Raw genomic sequence first — 19478 nt, 5'->3', positions numbered from 1 at the left:
TTTACATTCATCCTATCGTATATTGTTTCATTGCCATGGTTAATTCCTTTCATGCATCATTAAACAACCAAAGGGTATACCCCGTAAGCCTGCCCCTCAGTCATCAGCACACAGCCCCTCTCCCTCTCTGGATCTAGAGTCCCCAGCCACTCCATCTCTCCATGTCATCGTCTCTGCCTCCATATCTGGTGTCACTGTTTCTCTGGTTAGGGTCCCCACACTCCGCTCTTCTCCCTTGATGGTCCCAGGGACCTCCGCTCCTGGACTGCAAAGTCAACCACTCCCCTCCTTTTGATTCCAAACATCTACCTTTACATTTACAACAATCACAGTCAGTCCTGATAGCAATTATTCACTATTGTACCACAAGAGTCCTATTCCCATCTCCTTTTATCAGCTCTGCCCAGACAGATTGGCTACTACTCAGTGGAGGTTCTACCTCCCTCTGAACCCTCTGGACCTAGGCTCCATCTTGAAAGCTTGTAAGTCAGTCACTTCTTGCCTTTGTAGCCTCCCCCGCCCTCCCGCTATTTTGGGTAGCCAATGTCCAAGTTTCCCATCCCTGTCTACCTGGTGTTTCAAGGGGGTAGGAATGATCCTCGCTGTAAAGATTTGTTCCCTCCTTTGAGCTACTACATCCATAGGTGTAGGTCAAGTTCATCAAATTATATCAGATTATGCTTTTTTCCCTCTTCTTTCCTCTAGTTGAGTTTTGATCATCCAGGTCAAAGTGGGTATAAACTTCCGTTGAAGCCAGGTCAAGTGTGTATTATCTGCAAGTGTGGGTGTTCTTGTGCATATGCCCTAATTTCTTAACCGCTTCTTTCTCTACTCTAGTCCTCTGGGGCTATGTCACTGAGTCTGGGCCCAGACATCCCCAGGTCTTGCCACACTACTGGTCAACAAGGTCTCCACCCAGGTTCACAGGAGTATATTGAACATGGTAGGACTTACCTCACAGCTTCAATGTTGTTTTTCCCTCACTTTCCCTTATCCATGACCAACATGGTTACCAGTCAGAGTCCACATCTGCTCGTGTATTCCTGTTGAGTCTTAGTCTTGGAAGGGGGTTTGTTCTGAGGGGACCTGACCACTTGCCTTGATGTCTTCTGGGCAAACAGCTTGCTTGTTCTTGTAGTAGTCAGTCAGACTGCCATTATTGTTTTGTATTTTTCCCGTTGGTTTTTCTTTCAAGAAGTGTCTTTTGGTCTTCTCTCTGCTCCAGGCTGGTCTGCTTGTCCTTTCGAGTGGAAATTTCCCACCTCACTTCCAATACAGATTTGTTTGTTGTTGTTTACTTTTTGGCAGTCCATGGTACTTTTAATATTTTTCTCCAATGCCATAACTCAAATGTATCGATTCTTCTACAGTCTTCCTTATTTATTGTCTAACTTTCACGTGCATATGAGGCTATTGAAAATACCATGGCTTGGGTCAGATGCACCTTTGTCTTCAGACTGACATCTTTGCTCTTGAACACCTTAAAGAGGTCCTATGCAGCAGATTTGCCTTATACAACACACTATTTGATTTTTTTTAAAAAAATTTTTTTATTGTGAATTGAGTGATCGTTTACATGGGAGAACATTGGTTTTACACTCATCATTTCATTGCAATGATTACAACCTCCTCCATGCATCATCAACAGTATTTACTTCTAGTCCCTCTATTTTTCTTTGTATATACACAAAAACACTCAGGATGTTTAAATAATCAAAGGGCACATTCTGCAAGCCTGCCTGCTGGCCACCAGCACACAGCCTTTCTCTTTCCATGAATCTAGAGTCCGTAGCTGCTGTATCTCTCCATGTCCTCATCTCTGCCTCCATCTCTGGTGTCTCTGTTTCCTGGAATGTAAGATTAACTACTCCCCCATTTTGCTGCAAAACTTCTACCTTTACAGTTGTGACAGTCACAATTAGTCATGATAACTGTTTGATTTCTTGACTGCTGCTTCCAAAAGTGTTGATGGTTGATCTGAACAAAATGAAGTCTTTGACAGCTTCAATCTTTTCTCCATTTATTTGGATGTTATTTATTGGTCTAGTGGTGGGGATTTTTGTTTTCTTTACATTTACGTGCAACTCATAGCGACCCTGTCTGTATAGGGTTCTTTAGGAGTGACTGGTTGGTTTGAATTGCTGACCTTGTGATTCGAACAGAACTTGTGGTCCAGTGCTTACCCTACAGTGCTACACCAGGGCTCCATATAATGTTGTTGTTGTTGTTAAGTGCTGTCAAGTTGGTTCCAACTTGTAATGAACCTGTATAAGGTTTCCAAGGAGTGGCTGGTGAGTTTGAACTGCTGACCCTGTGGTTCAAATCAACCTTGTGGTCCAGTGCTTTATCCCACAGTACCATACCAGGACTCCACATATAATGATATGGTGGTGGTTATGTGCTATGGAGTTGGTTCTGACTCACAGTGATCCTGTACAGAGTTTCTGAGGCTGTAAATCTTTACAGGAGCAGAAAGTCTCATTTTTCTCCCTTGGAACAGCTTGTAGTTTCGAACTGCTGATCTTGTGGTTCACAGCCCTATTCATAACCACTATGCTACCAGAGCTCCGTTATGATATAGTCGTCTTCAATTTTGTGATCTGATGTGGTCAACCTCCATTTTCACATAACACTGATTTTTTTTACAACAACCTGGTCTTTGGAACCTAACTATGTTGGTAAATGAGGAATGATTTTGATTTGATTTTGATTTGAATGCCAATTAATTCAGAGTCTAACAACCTCTGGAGTCCTGGTGTGGCGCTGTGGACTAATGCATCAGACTGCAAAGTTGTTTGAATTGCAAGGTTGGTGGTTCAAGCTCACCAGCTTCTCCTTGGAAACCCTGTACAGGGTCGCTATGTTGGAATCAACTCGATTCCAACTGAACACTGAACAACAACAACAACAACCTTTAGTAGGTATTATTTATTGGTTTCTGTAGAGTGTGATAAAGTTTCCAAACTTTTTTAAATGTGTTTTTTGTTTGAATGGTAAGTGTCGTGGAGTTGGTTCTGACTCATAGTGACCCTGTATAGGGTTTCCCAGGAGCGACTGGTGGATTTGAATCTCCAAACCCACTTTCCCATAAATATGGCACTTATCCAAAAGTGCCATATTTATGGGAAATTATTTTACTGTTGGCTGCACTAAAAACAGATTTACCCCTCCCCCCCTTTTTGGTTATTATGACAAGTATGAAATTGATTTTAGTAAAAAATATTTTGTTGTGTCTTTGGTGAAGGTTTACACAGCAGTTTAAGTTTGCATTTAGCAACTGCTGCTCAAGTTGTTCAGTGACAATGGGTTACATTCGTCACAATGTGTGAACTTTCTCATTATTTCCATTTTGGTTGCACTGCTGAGAAATTACTTCTTAATGTTTAGATTAGTCTGCTCAGAGCCTATTAATATATATGCAAGTTACACGCAAACTCCACTCTTCTTTATGCAGGAGAAGCATGTGAACCTGTTACATATTGAGTCGCGAAAATCAAAGAGAAGAAACTCGGAATTTGAGATTTTTGTTGATTGTGATATCAACAGAGAACAACTGAATGACATTTTTCATCTGTTGAAGTCTCATACTAACGTTCTCTCCGTGAATCCATCAGATGATTTGACTATGAAGACCAATGGTACGTTTGAAAAGTGAAAATTCTACTTATAAGTTTAATAACTAAAATTAAAAACAAAAGATTAAGTGCCTCATGTGTGCAATCTTATGTTAATGTCGCAAGTATGAAAGTAAAAATACTGTCTCTTATAGTCTGGTAGCAAAGGGAACACAACATATAATTGTTCAAAATATTGAAAAAAAAATATAAAACAACATTAGATTAAGTGCAAGAGGGGTGAGAAAGAATCCTTGAATATAAGAATTCAAAATCATTAGCTAAGAATTCTTTCTTTATTTCCAAATCATCATCCAAAATTTTCATTTTACAATTCTTAATCTCCCCAAGTTTATCATAGTTATTTGCCTCTAGCAGATATGCAGTGAACATTTGGATTTGTTGAGAATGTGGACAGTTGCTGACAACTGCAATATGAAATACACAAGTACAGCAGTTCTCTCTGTCCTTTAACAAAAGCAAATGAAAAGCAATATAGCCTTCTAAGTTTTCAGATATTCAACAAAGACATATGCTAGGATCCTCCATTTGTGAAAAAAATTTGTAGTTCAGTTGGGAGCCAAAGGCAAGTGGATAATTCAGCCATATTTTATATATGGTACTCAATTTAAAATTATCCCTTCAGGTTATATCATAGTATTTGGACTGACAGTCATCTGTCAAACATTCACATGACTGTGTCAGTTATTAAAATATTGATATACTTCTGTTGTAGTATAGATAGTTGTTTCCTTAAGTCCCTTGAGAGATCCCCATCATGCCTGAAGTCTCTGTCTCCCTGTTCTCGTGTCAGGTCCTCTCCTAGGAATCCATTACCCACTAAATGGCTCACACCTGTCACAGCACAAACCTAAGACTCTGCTTATGTCTGTCTTGAGTGATTGGTGCCCCTGTTGTAATTTTGGTTGTTAAATCTCCTGAATGTCACCCTTGGGTATATTATTACAAAGAGCATTAGACTGCACATGGAGATTGGATTCTAATCCTTTCTCCTCCATTGGAAATGAATTGCTTTGTACCAACTGTCTTTTACCTCTTTGGACTTCGAATACCTCATCCATAAAATGAGGCATGTAGATAGCTAGTTCAGCTGATATTTAGGGTTTGAACTGCAAGGTTGGTGGTTCAAGTTCACCAGCTTCTCCTTGGAAATCCTACACAGGGTATCTATGTGTCAGAATCGACTCGACGGCACTTAACAACAACAATTTTTATCAGGTATTTCTGCTAAGAAATGGGGATATTAAAGTGTGTATAGTCCTTACTCCAGTTTCCAGTCTTGTAAATCAGACAGATATATAAGTAGATATGGTGTTGTTGTTGTTAAGTGTTGTAGAGTTGGGTCTGACCCATAGTGACCCTATATAGGGTTTCTGAGGAGTGGCTGGTGAGCTTGAACCATCGAACTTGCAGTTCAAACTGACCTTGCAGTCCAGTGTACAACAACAGCCTTTAGGGAGTTGGAACCATAGTGTCTTGGGAACTCAGAAGACAGAGAATTAGTTCACCTGGAAGGTCAGGAAAGGACTTACCAAATAAGGAGATCTCACTTGATTTGAACCTTGAAGAGTCAGAAGAATATTGCAGGAACAAAAGAAGACTAAGTGAGGCGGGGATGGATTTTCCAGCCAGAAGAACTGAAAACAAAACAAAATTAAAAACCCAAACCTGTTGTCATTGAGTGGATCCTGAGTAGAAACAGAGTACAACTGCTTCATGGAGGCTTGATGTGGTGCTGCGGGTTAATGTGCTGGACAGCAAGGTCGGTTTGAGCAGGAACCGACTAGCCATAATCTTTATGGAATCCTGATGTGGTGCTGTGGGATAAATCATGGGACCACAAGGTCGGCGGTTCAAACTCACTAGTTGCTTCTTGGAAATCATATACAGGGTCACTATGAGTAGGAACTGACTTGGTGGTACTTAACAACATCAACAACAACAATCTTTATGGATGCAGATAGCCAGCCCTCTCTTTCATGGCACTGCTGGATAAGTTTGAATTAGGTTAGGAGTTGAGTGCAAACTGTGTGTACCAAAGCATACACAAAACCCCCAGGGCCTTATGAGGACTTACATGTCTGAGAAGTAGTGGCAGGAGCAAGGTGGCATAACCTTTAAGATCCTTGTTAGCAATAAAGATAAACAAACAAAAGTTCTTACTAAATTTGTGCCTTGGTCTTTAAGTTGTACATTTTTTATTCTGTCTTTTTAGAATAACTAAATATATGGCTTAGAAATTTGAGGACAGGGTTCTTTTGTTCTGGTACTAAAATACAGCATTTCTCCCAACACTTTGAAAATCAGTCTGACTCAAAAAATCTCATTTAAATCCATTTATGTCAGTCTTAATTTCTTATTTTTTATTGTACTATTTAAGATTGTCTCTTTAGCTTTTAGTGATTTTTGTATTTTTGCAGGTCTGGAAACTGTCCCTTGGTTTCCAAAGAAGATTTCTGACCTGGACAGTTGTGCCAACAGAGTTTTGATGTATGGATCTGAACTGGATGCGGACCATCCTGTAAATATTTCTGTTACGTTTCTTCATGAAAATAATTTAAAGCAAAACTAAACATTAAGGGCAACTTACCTTTGAGAACATGCTTTTTCTAGACTAAATGGACTCTTAATCCTGATTTTTATAAATGATATTTGTACGAGTAGAATTGAAAATAACTAATGGACTCACTGAAGAGCATCTATCATCACCGTTTCTAAAAACTCTGTCCCATGCCTGTCATTCCTATTACTGACTAAAATGAAGATAGTGTCTAAGTCAGTTTTTATTGAAATGAAATAAATATATAATAATATGTTAATAGTAATTAGATAATAGGCTACTGAAAAAAAGATGAAACATAGTAAGGAGAAAAGTATTTATTACCCATCCTGTCCCACATGATTGGTTTACTAGATGAATGAGGTTGGTGATTCCTTGAACTAGTATATGGACTAGTTCAGTGTCTTTTAGTTGGAGAATTAAGCACAGAGCATTAAGATTGCTTCCTGAGCTCTAGGTTCCTGGGAGGGGAGGAGAGAAGCATGTGCAGTTGTAGAGTCTCATAGAGCTGGATTTTACTCTCGTTTTCACTACCCATTAGCCATGTGAGTGTGACTTTATACTATCTTAGTAACCATGGGACAACCCATCCATTTATTCCATAATATGTTGTTGAATAACTACTGGGATTAATGAAAGGCTAGACTTACTCTCAAAGCACTTACAGTCTGGTTGATAACATGTCCACAGTAAGTGAGACACTAGAATTACATAAAGCCCCAGTGTCAGCATATCCTTCCTCTGCCTATAACGATCAGCAAGTCCACTCCTAGCTAGCTATATACCTAAGAGAGCTGAAAGCATATACTCACACAAAAACTTGTATACAAATATTCATAGCAGCATTATTCATGATAACCAAAAAACAGAAACAACTCAGATGTAGATCAACTGACAAATGGGTAAGTAAAGTATGGTCTATGTATATCTAGACAATGGAATAGTATTTGGCCATTAAAAGAAATGAAGTATTGATACCTGCTAAAACATAGATGGACCTTGAACATTATGATAAATGAAAGAAGTAAGGTACAAAAGGTCACCTATTTTCTATCTTTTATATGGAATGTCCAGAATCAGAGTATCCAATGAAACAGAAAGGAGGTTGCTGACTGCTAGGAGCTGAGGGAGCCCCTGGATGGTGCAAGTAGTTAAGGCCTCCAAAGTTTGAGTCTGCTAGTCACTCGGTGGAAGAAAGATGAGGCTTTCTGCTCCCTTGAAAGTTGAAAGCCTTTGAAACACTATACAGGGTCACGAGGAGTCAAAACCGGTTTGACGGCACTTAACAACAACTGACCAAAAGGTTGAAGGTTCAGTTCCATCCAGAGGTGCCTCAGAAGAAAGCCCTGGTGATCTGCTTCCAAAAAAATGTAATCATTGAAAATCTTAAAGTCTTAACACACATAAGGTTGTCGTGACTCAGAATCGGCTTAATGGCCAATAACTGGTGACTGGAGGGGAGGGGGGTACTGGTGAGGGCAAAAAGGGGGTATGAATATGGTGTTTCATTTTGGGGTGCTAAAATGTTATAGTGATGATGGTTGCATAACTCTGTAAATATATTAAAATTAATTAAATTATACACTGTAAAGGGCTGAATTTTGTGGTATGTGAATTATATCTCATTAAAGCTGTTATTAATTTTTTTAGTCACCAGTGGCTTCCCATTACCCAAAGGCTAAAATCTAAGCTCCTTAAAAAGAGCTTTGGTAAGCAGGGCCCAAACTAGTTCTCAAAGGAGTCCTGGTGACATAGTGAGTTAACCATTGGCTGCAAACCAAAGGTCAGAGCTTGGGCCATGGCAGCTGCTCTGAGGGAGAAAGATGAGGCTCCTAAAAGATGACAGCCTCGGAAACCGTAAGGAACGATTCTACTTGGTCATACAGCACTGCTGTGAGTGTGAATCAGATGGATGGCAGTGAATTTGTTTTTTTGTTTGTTTGGGTTTCACTGGCTATTAGTGTCCTTCACTTCACACTCCAAGCTCCAGAAACATTTGATTGTAGTTTGGTGGGCACCATGTGCTGCGTCTCATCACTGTACTATTGTTTGTGAGTCCTCTCTCCCCCTCACTCTGCTGTCTCCATTCCTGCTCCTTCAGGAGTTGTCTGTGGGAAGTCTTGCTGAACCCCACTATCCTTTTTCAAATACACTAGATTATGAGTTTCTCTTTTCAGTTTTCCTAGTATTCATTATATTTCTAACAAGCACTTATCACGTAGTCTTATAATTATCCGTTAATGTCAACTCCTAGGAGACCCAGATTGGGCATTGCGCAAATTTGTTTCCCAGCTTTTAGTACAAGGCCAGGTGCATAATTGTTGCTGTGTGCCTTCGAGTTGATTCTATATAACAGAGTAAACTGTCTCATAAGGTTTCCTGGTGTGGCGCCGTAGGATAAGCACTTGTCCTCAAGGTCTGTTTGAACCATAAGGTCTGTAGTTCAAACTCAACAGCCGCTCCTTGGAAACCCTATACAACAATAATCTTTAATAGAACAGATCACCAGGTCTTTTTTATGGACAGTCACTAGGTAGGTCTGAACCACCAAACTTTCAGTTAGCAGTCTAGTGTTTCACCATTGTACAGCAAAGTCTTATTAGGTGGGACTCTTAAACTCTGTGCTCCCCTTTTAATTGTCTTTCCTCCCCATCTTACCCCTATTCTTTATATTATTGGCTGTTTCCGCCTTAGTTTTCCTTTTTAAACCCTTATTGTATCTAATTTTTCTCAAACATTTTTTATAGATATAAATTTCTAAAGTTGTCAATTTGTGCTTTTAAATTATGATTTGCTCCTGCAAATAATGAGTAAGTTTGCAATTTTGTGATAAGAATCTAAGGCTAGATTTAGTTAAATCACTACTTCAATTATTAACCACAGATAAATGTAAATGAAAATGAAGTAATCAAATGACTGAAAAACAAACTCACCCATGGAAGAGAGCTATGTGTTTAACTAAGGTAGTTTCTTTTATTTCTCAAATGATTTTATCTTTGTAGTCACTATAGTGACTTCAGAATAGACATGGTTATAAACTCCTGCACACTATTTGCTCATAGTAACAATTAGATTGCCCACTAATAAACTCAAATAGTAAAGAAATGATTTCTAAATACATTTTCAAGGTTTATTATTTTTTAAAATACATATCTTAAAACTTACCTTTCATTTTCAGGGCTTCAAAGACAATGTCTACCGTAAAAGACGGAAGTATTTTGCAGACTTGGCTATGAACTACAAACAGTAAGTATATTATAAAAATCATTTTGTTAACTTCCAGATAATAAAAATAGCAAATAGTGTGACTTGTGCCCATTTAGTAGATAGAATATAAAGTAAGTGTTACTGTAAATTGAAAGGAGCCCTGGTAGCACGTTGTTGTTGTTGTTAGGTGTCATCAAGTCGGTTCCGACTCATAGAGACCTTATGCACAGCAGAACAAAACACTACCGGATCCTGGGCCAACCTCACTATTGTTGCCATGCTTGAGCCCATTGATGCTGCCACTTTGCCAATCCATCTTGCTGGGGATCTTCCTCTTTTTCTTTGACCCTCCACCTTACCAAACATGTTATCCTCCTCCAGCGACTGGTCCATCCTGACAATATATTCAAAGTATGAGAGATGAAGTTTGGCCATCCTGGCCTCAAAGGAGCACTTTGGTAGCATAGTGGATTACAAATTGGGCTGCTAACTGCAAGGTCAGCAATTTGAATCTACCAGCCACTCCAAAGGAGAAAGATGAGACTTTCTGCTCCCATATAGATTTATAGCCTCAGAAACCCTATACAGGATTGCTATGAGTCAGAACTGATTCCACAGCACACAACCACCACCACCACTGTAAATGAATGCTAATTTAAAATACCTCCATCCCTTTATCTTATTAGTGGGGACCCGATTCCCAAAATTGAATACACTGAAGAGGAGATTAAGACTTGGGGAACTGTGTTCCAGGAGCTCAACAAACTCTACCCAACGCATGCTTGCAGAGAATACCTCAAAAACTTACCTTTGCTCTCTAAATATTGTGGATATCGGGAAGATAATATTCCACAATTGGAAGATGTCTCGAACTTTTTAAAAGGTAATAAGCTAGTGAGTTTTTTTTTTTTTTTCTTAAGGAAAGTGTTAAACTCTGTCTTAATCAAGACAGCATTTTTAATGGGGAAACAGAGTTCAGTATATGGGAGGTCATTACTCTATCATTTGTTTTGGAGCATTGGGTCCTGTATTGGGCATCATATTTGAACAAGGACAATGAAAATTGGAAGCAAGTCTAGAGAAAAATGAGCAGAATTATAAAGGGATTTGAAAAATGTGTCATTTAAGTAAATTTTGAAGTATTTAATCCAGAGACTTGGGGGATATTGGAGCTTTATGTAGGAGCCCTGATGGCACAGTGGTTAAAATGTTCAAAAGTTACCAGAAGGTTGACAGTTTCAACCCAGCAGTTGCTCCATGGGAGAAGGATGTGGCAGTCTGCTTCTGTAAAGGTGAGAGCCGTAGAAACCTTATGACATAGTTCTATTTTGTCCTATAAGGTTGCTGAATCAAAAATCACCTCAGTGGCAAGGAGTTTATTTATTTATTATTTTTATAGGTTAATTTAAATATTTGGATGGCTCTCTTACATAACAGAAGGATTACTATGTGGTCCTAAAGTAAGAGACTATTGGATTGCAACTGTAAGCTTTTGCCTCAAAAGGGAGAAGACCTTGTCAAAGGAGCTGTTTGAAAACAGGAAGCCAGGACTCTTATCCTACTTTTATCATTTACTGTGGCTCTGAGAACATTATTGAGTATCTGGGTCTCAGTTTTATAGAAAATTATAGAAAACTATTCTTTCTCACACTGTAAATATGAAAAGGAGATATAATGTGTGTCTTAGTTTCCTGGGGTTGCCATAATAAAAAACTATAAAATGGGTAGCTTCAAAGAATAGAAATGTATTTTCTTATGGTTCTAGGGACAGGAAATCCAAATCAGGGTATTGGCCATGCCAGTTCCTTCTGCATGCTTTGAGAGAAGGACTTTTCCATACCTTTCTCCTAATTTTTGGTTGTTGTTGAATGCTTGATGTTCCTTTGCTTCTTACAGATGCAAGTGCTTCCATGATCACATGGCATCTGTCTTCTGTCCTGTGTGTCTCTTTCTATTATAAGGCACCATAGAGAAGGGATTAGGACCCACCTTATAATGGCATTAATTTAGCCAATAACATCTGCAAAGAAAACTCCTATTTCCCTAAATAAGATCACATTCCTTGCTACAGTGGCTAGAACGTCAACATATTTTTAGGGGGTTCACATGATTCAATGTATAATAATATATAAACGGCATAACTCATTACTTGGCTCATTGTAAATGCTGAGTAAGTATCAGTTCCCTTAGTACATATATTTAAGACCTGGTGTCACAGTGGTTAAAGAGCTGCTAACTGAAAGATCAGCAGTTCAAAACCACCAGTGTCTTCAAGGGAGAAAACTATGGCAGTCTGCTTTTGTAAAGATTTATAGCCTGGGGAACTTCTGCTCTACCCTGTGAGTTGGAATCAACTTGATGGCAGTGGGTGAGTGGTTTTCATAGATCGAAAGGTCAGTTTGAACTGCAAGGCGGGTGGTTCAAACTCACCAGTCACTGCTCAGAAACCCTATACAGAGTTGCTATGAGTCGAAACCGACTCGATGGCATTTAGCAATAACAACATTATGAAATTTTAGTTTCTACACCCTCCCCCAGAAAATCATTGGCAGAAGTAAAATGCTATAGTCCTTAATTATAGGCTCCATTTTCTCCTTTGCTTTACAGAGCACACGGGATTCTCCATCCGTCCTGTGGCTGGCTACCTATCACCACGGGATTTCCTGTCAGGTTTAGCCTTTCGAGTTTTTCACTGTACTCAGTACGTGAGACACAGTTCAGATCCCCTCTATACACCAGAGCCGTAAGTATTTCTACTAAGTCATTCATTCATCAAATAGTCATTTATAGTAAAAGTACCTATCTCACAGAGTATTTGTAAAGATTAAGTGAATTATCTCAAGAACAGCATTTATAGCAGTGCCTAGCATGCATAACATGTGCTCTGTGTTCTATAAAGGCCATCCTGTTGCTATCAAGTCATTCTGACTCATGACAACACCATGTGTGTCAAAGTAAAACTGTGCTTCACTGGATTTTTCAATGATTGATTTTTTTTCTGAAGTATTTCACCATGACTTTCTTCTAAAGTGCCTCTAGGTAGACTTGAACCATCAACGTTTCTGTTAGCAGCCGAGTATGCTAACCGTTTGCACCAAACAGATTGTTATCATCAGTATTAACTAACAACCTAGTAGGTGCCAGGTGCTGTTCTAGGCATAGAGGATGCTACTCTTCTGAACAAATTCCTGCCTTCATGGAACTCTAGTCCATTGAAGGACAGTTACTTATTAGTAAACAAGTAAATAAATATGACGGTAGCTAAAAAAATATTGCCTGGGGTGGTGCTGCAGGATAATGTACACTGGACTGCAAGGTCTGTTTGAACTACAAAGTTGGTGGTTCAAGCCCACCAGCCACTTCTCGGAAACCCTATATAGGGTCACTGTGAGTTGGAATTGACTCCATGGAACTTAACAACAACACAAAATCAAAGAAACTTTTATTAAACAAAAATATCAAAATGTGAAGCTATTGTTTCTTGACATATTCTCCTCTAGGTCTGTACACTTCCAAAAGTGGTGTTTCTATCTCTCTAACCCCTCCCTGAAGAAATCTGCACTCTTCCTTTTATACCATGTCAAAATGGCAGTTTTGGAATTCTCAAAGAACTCAAATCATGTTCTCTTTCAGTGTTTGAGTTATAGAAACAAAGAGAAGTCTAAAGGGGCAAGATCAGGACTGTAGGCGGGTAGGGTGAGGCTTCCCAATGAAATTTTCATAGGACAGGCCTTGCTACCATGTGCAGATGCATTGTTGTAATGACAAAAAATTTCTCAACTCAATTTCCCTGGCCTTTTTCTCAATAATACAGTTTCCAGTTTTCTTAAAGTGGCTTCATAATAAGCTCCCATGATTGTCCTGTGCCCTTGAGAAAATCTACCAAAATTACCCTTTTGGAGTTCCCCCAAACAGTCACCATAGCCTTCTAAGTTGACCTCTTTCTGCCTTGAATTTAACTGGCCCAGCAGATACCCTCAGAAGCCATTGTTTTGTTTGGACCATTTTTTTAAAGGCACCCTAACAATATCAGCTTCTCCTTGGAAGTTCTATATAGGGTGGCTATAAGTCAGAACTGACTCCATGGCACTTAACAACAACAAACAACATTAAGACAAGTGTATTACTGGGAGTACTGGTCTGCAGTCATCCACTGATTACAAAGACATGTTTAAACACATTTTCTTTGGACTAAATCCATGAATGTATGAACAGGAATGCTAGTAGCAATACTTTCTGAATTACCTTCTAATCATATGCCAGATGATAATGAGTGTTGTGGAGATAAATCAAACAAGGTAAGGGATGGAAATGCAAGTAGTTGTTGCTTTTAAAAAGACTGATCAGGGAAGGAAGAAGGCCTTGCTAAGAAGGTGGCTTATGAGCAGAGACCTGACTGAAATGGAAAAGAGTCATGTGATATCTAGGGATGTCCAGTAAACATTTGTATGTGTATGTCTGTGAGTGCCAAAGATCTTGAACCAGAACCATTTCTTTATATTTGATTTATGTCCTTCGTGATCCATTACCAAAGTAATACCACCTAATGAATTTGAATAACACTAAGTTCCAATTTTGATTTTTTTGGTTTTAATTTAAGATTGAATGATTGGTTATGCATTTGTGTTAAGCATCACAGTGTAACAAACTTGTGCCTCTTTTTTAGAGATACCTGCCATGAACTCTTGGGCCATGTTCCACTATTGGCTGAACCTAGTTTTGCCCAGTTCTCCCAAGAAATTGGCCTGGCATCCCTTGGTGCTTCAGAGGAGGCTGTTCAAAAACTGGCAACGGTATAAATCTGGAAATAGCTGCATAGATGAATAGTTGTCACCTGGGGCAGAGTGCATGAGCATGTGGGTGGTTTAAAAGTATATATTCAAGATGATAATTAAAATGTTGTCTTTGCTTCTCATATTTAAAGAACATTCAAGGAGAATGTAAAACGTCAAGGTTTATAAAAAAGAGATACAGGCTTTAAAACAAAAGGTAGATAAAATCTATATTGTAATAATGTTAATTAATACTTTATGTACTGCCTTTTTTTTTTTTTTTTCAATAAAATGTGTGAAGCTGGTGACAGACATTTTTGGTTCACCAAGTGCAAGGCACTATGCTAGGAATACAAAGATGAGTGAGAACTGGGTTTGCCTTCTAGTAGCTTCCACACCTCTTAGGAGACAGTTACATTAGAAGGAGATAAAAGCTCTCAGAGAAGTTCAGGCCAAGTGCACTGGAAAGGTCTGCTGGGGGAGGCTTCATGGGAGAGGGGAACCTGGACTAGGACTTGAATCTGGGATCATGTTTTCACATGCTTTTAAGAAAGGAAGGTCAAGAGCATCTCAGGATAGGACACACTGGGGAGGATGAGAAGGTGCTTAGTGGATCTGGGGGAACAATGAGAAACTGGAGCAGAGTGTGAGGGCCGGTAGGGGTGTGTGTAAAATAAGACCATTTGGAGAAGTGCTTCTCAAATTGTGATTTTGGTACCGCTGGCATCCCTGAGACGCTTTTAGGGGTCCACAAGTTCAAAATAGTACATAAGGGAAAAAATCCAATGTATAGGATAAAGCAATCAGTTGCTGCCAAGTTAATTCCAAGATTTCAATCTTTATAGAAGCAGACTGTCATATCTTTCTCCTGGGGAGCAGCTGGTGGGTTTTCGCTTAGCAGCTAAGTGCTTAAGCACCATGCCACCAAGATTGTTGTTGTTAAATGCCTTTGAGTTGGTTCCGACCCACAGCAATCCTGTATAGGGTTTCCAAGGAGTGGCTGGTGAATTTGAACACCAACCTTGCAGTTCAAGCTGACCTTGTAGTCCAGTACATCATCCCACAGTGCCACATCAGGATTGGTGGATTTTAATGTAGGAGTTCATTGGTAGGTTTCAGATTTCACATTGCGACTTTAAGATACTACCACTTGTCAAGTTTTGACGTAGTGTCAAAGAAGAATATTCAGTTATCTGAAAAGGCTATTAAATTATTCCTTACTTTTCCAACTACATATCTATGAAGATGAATTTTTTTCATTTTCTTTAACCAAAACAACGTATTGTTGTTGTTGTTAGGTGCCATCAGGTTGACACTGACCCATAGCGACCTTATGCACAGCAGAACAAAACACTGCCCGATCCTGGGCCACCCTCACTACTGTTGTCATGCTTCAGTCCATCGATGCTGCCACTTGGCCAGTCTATCTCGCTGGGGTCTTCCTTTTTCCCTGACCCTATTACAGCAGGTCAAATACAGATGCAGATATGAAAATCCATCTGTCTTCTATTAAGCCAGATATTAAAGAGATTTACAATGTTAAAAGACAGTGCTACTTTTCTTTCTATTTTTTGTTTTATTTTAGAAAATATTTCTCTTTTTCATTAAAATGTTATTTCTGTTACAATATAATGGGGTTTTAAGGAGCTCTGGTAGCGTAGTGGTTACGAATCGTGCTGTGAACCTTAAGGTCAGCGGTTCGAAACTACCAGCTGATATAGATGAGGCTTTCTACTCCCGTAAAGATTTACACCCTCGGAAACCCTGTACAGGGTCACTATGGGTTGGAACCGACTTGATGGCACTTAACAACAACAACAACAATAATGGGGTTTTAAAAAAAATTGTTACTTAACATTAATTAGTAAACATTTTTTCAATTTTGATTTCTTGCATGGTAAATACCGCTAGATACAGACCACATAACCAAACGTTGTTTGGGGGTCTCAGTAATTTTACTGTTTTAGAATGAAACCAGATTGTAGAGAGACTTGTGAGCCAGGTTGGGATCCTTGGGCTTTATTCTGGAGTTCTTGGGTGAGTGAATAGGAGTTGTAGTTTGTTTTAAGTTGAGTCGTTCAGGATGTGAAAGTGATGCTCATGTTCTTTTACAGTGCTACTTCTTCACTGTGGAGTTTGGTCTGTGCAAACAAGATGGGCAGCTCAGAGTCTTTGGTGCTGGCTTGCTTTCTTCTGTCAGTGAACTCAAAGTAAGAGCCGGATTCACCTAACGTAATTGACACAATCTAGAATACATTTTGGACTTGAATAAGAGCTTACTGTGGAAAGTATACAGGATGACTTATTGTTGTTAAGTGATATTGAGTCAGTTCCGACTTATGATGACCCCGTGTAGGGTTTTTGAGGCTATAAATATTTATGGAAGCAGAAAGCCTCATCTTTCTCCCATGGAGTGGCTGGTGGGCTTGAACCATGAACCTTGTGATTAGCAGTCTAGTGCTTATCCTACAGAGCCACAGCACTCCCACGTAGGAAGGCAGCAAACATTAAGAGGCATTTTTTTCTATTTCCCATGTTTTCTGATTATACACATGCATACAACTTTTATAATAAAAAAAAACACACAAAATCTTGCTGTCTCCTCACCACTGTTGGTATGCTAGCAATAATTTCCATAATTTCTAAAGAATCATTTGATATTTATTATTTATATGGTAAATGTATTAACTTTGGTTTGTTTACTGACCAACATGTGCTAAACACTGTCCAAGATTCTGTCTTGCCCTTAATTAGCCAGCCAACTGGTAGTGGGCATAAGCCCTGTATACTCTGATGTAGGATAGAAAGTAGGTGTCATAGTGCAGAAACCAATAGTGTGCTCTGGAGTTCAGAGGCATAGAAAGCCATGGGTACTTCCTAGGTGGGGAAGAGAGTTTGAACATGTCATGGAGGTATCATGCAGTTTTTAGGTGAACAGCAAGCCAATTGCAGAGTAGAGCCCTTTCATTAGTAACACATTCAGTGTTAATTCCTCATAACTTCAACTGTGTTGATTCTGGTAGTTGTGTGTAGAATGTGCTTATAGATTGATTGCATTCTTTGATTCACTAACTCTTTGTCCTCCAGCATGCACTTTCTGGACATGCCAAGATAAAGTCCTTTGATCCCAATATTACCTGCAAACAGGAATGTCTCATCACAACTTTCCAGGACGTCTACTTTGTATCAGAAAGCTTTGAAGATGCAAAGGAGAAGATGAGGTAGAGTATATCCTTCATCTTCCTCTGCAAAAGATAGGTCCAATACTGGTAACAAGTCATGGGAGTCAGCACCGCTAGGAGCCTTCTGCTTGTAACACATCGTCCTTTCACAACTAATAGTAGGGTATGTTGTACATAGCAATGTGGGGTAGTTGCAGATATAAATCAGGCACAGATCCTTGAGAAATTGGTGTCCTCTCTTTCCTTCTCATCAGAGAGTTTATAGTTCAATAGGAAAAAATATATTTATACATAAATTACTATGCAAAATTTGTTGTTACAAATTGAAAGAAAGCAAATGACAAGACCCTTAGAGAAACTTAGGTGAAACGTTATTCTGCATTTTATTCAGGAGCAGTTGCTTTCAACTGGGTGCACAGAGAAAGTGTAATGCCATTTGAGAAGAATTTGGAGGAGATGATTTATATTGTATATGTATATGATTTATATTGTATATACAATATATGATTTATATTGTATATGTTAATATGGAAAAAGCCAAGGAGGTGGGGAAATGTAGTGCATATGTGTGAAGCAATCAAAGCTATGCTTTCACTATTAATCAACTAGTATGTAGTTAAGAAAGGAGGATATTGGAAGCAGAGAAAGTATTTAGGAAATTCTTCTAGTACTTCAGATGAGAAGTAAAAGTCTGAACCAGAAGAGATAGTAGGAAAGGAGAAGACTATAGAACCAAATCAACAAAACATCTTGGGAAAGAGATCATGAGATCACACTATGAAGGTGGGAACTGGGATGGGTTGAAGACAAACTCCTTATTTTCTAGGAATTTATTGTTAGTCAAGGAGCTCTGGTAGTGTAGTGGTTACGAATCGGGCTGCTAACCTCATGGTCAGCAGTCTGAAACTACCAGCTGTTCCGTGGGAGAAAGATGACGCTTTCTGGTCCCGTAAAGATTTACAGTCTTGGAAACCCTGTACAGGGGCGTTATGAGTCAGAACTGACTCCACAACACATAACAACAACAACAACAACAACGTTAGTCAGAGGAGTCAGAACATGTATGATGTTGTTGTTAAATGCCATTGGGTGGGTTCTGATTTATAATGGAGCGACCTTGTTGTGGTTAGCAGACCAGTGCTTAATCTACCACACCACACCACACCATAAAACCAAATGAGAATATCAGGAGGACTGCCTATAGTACATATGACATCTTTGTACAAATTAGAAAAAGGAGTCCCCTCTGGGTAGACAAAGAAAGTGTATTGCCATCTGGATTTTAGATCCTACTGATGCCCAATTATCCTCAGTTTCACAGTTGTCCCTGAGAGTACGGAACATGATTGTCCCTGGGAGATGCCAAATAAAAGGTTTTGATGTTGGCTTGATAAAGAAGATAAAACCCTAGATAATGCTTCAAGAAAGGGTAGAATTTAGATCATTTGAGAGTAGGCTAAAATAAAGCATTCTAAGCTGAATGGATACACACATATAGGAAACAGGACTGTTTCTGATCTGTTGTGTGAGTGTATGTATGTGTCATTGTGTAAATCACAATGGAAGGATCTGTTACTGTGTGGTCAAATGTTGTCATTGTCCCTTTACTCTAGTCAAGAGATGTCTGGAGGACTCAATCAGTCTGTGTATATAGATAGCTATAGTAGGATTTTCACCCGTGCAGGATTCTGCACATGAAGTATGGAACAGTATATCAGATTGGGTATACAAAAGACTTGTCTTTTGTCTAGTGTGTGGAATGGAATGCTATTGTTTATTTGATTTTTATCAATTTCCCTAGAAACTGACTGTCTTTTATTTGTTTTCTTAAATAGAGAGTTTACCAAAACAATTAAGCGTCCGTTTGAAGTGAAGTACAATCCATACACACGGAGTATTCAGATCTTGAAAGATATCAAGAGCATAACCAGCGCTATGAATGAGCTGCAACATGATTTTAATATTGTCAGTGACTCCCTTGCTAAGATCAGCAGGCAGCCAAGTATCTGACAGCCACCAGTCCTGGTCCAGAAGGCATCTGAGCACCGTGTCAGAGGCCTGTGGACCAACTCTTGCTTTTCTCAAAGACCTGATGATGGAATGGATAAGAGGGACAGCAGCT

General features: G+C 39.1%; 1 protein-coding gene across 1 annotated transcript in view; it reads left to right on the top strand.

Annotated features, from left to right (window-relative positions):
- The window catches only part of TPH1 (tryptophan hydroxylase 1), a 27607-nt gene extending 8241 nt beyond the window's left edge, over positions 1-19366 (top strand). Inside the window, exons 2-10 of the mRNA XM_006865800.1 lie at positions 3455-3638; positions 6056-6156; positions 9374-9441; positions 10089-10285; positions 12010-12145; positions 14069-14195; positions 16289-16384; positions 17262-17395; positions 19192-19366. Of these exons, the coding sequence (XP_006865862.1) occupies positions 3455-3638; positions 6056-6156; positions 9374-9441; positions 10089-10285; positions 12010-12145; positions 14069-14195; positions 16289-16384; positions 17262-17395; positions 19192-19366 (1218 nt within the window). The remainder of the gene's footprint in view (positions 1-3454; positions 3639-6055; positions 6157-9373; positions 9442-10088; positions 10286-12009; positions 12146-14068; positions 14196-16288; positions 16385-17261; positions 17396-19191) is intronic.
- The last annotated feature ends 112 nt before the right edge of the window (positions 19367-19478 follow it).

This window comes from Chrysochloris asiatica, unplaced genomic scaffold, assembly GCF_000296735.1.
Source record: "Chrysochloris asiatica unplaced genomic scaffold, ChrAsi1.0 scaffold00083, whole genome shotgun sequence".
Lineage (NCBI taxonomy): Eukaryota > Metazoa > Chordata > Mammalia > Afrosoricida > Chrysochloridae > Chrysochloris > Chrysochloris asiatica.
The sequence above is the reverse complement of the archived record's forward strand: the minus strand, read 5'-3'. Positions and strand labels throughout refer to the sequence as shown.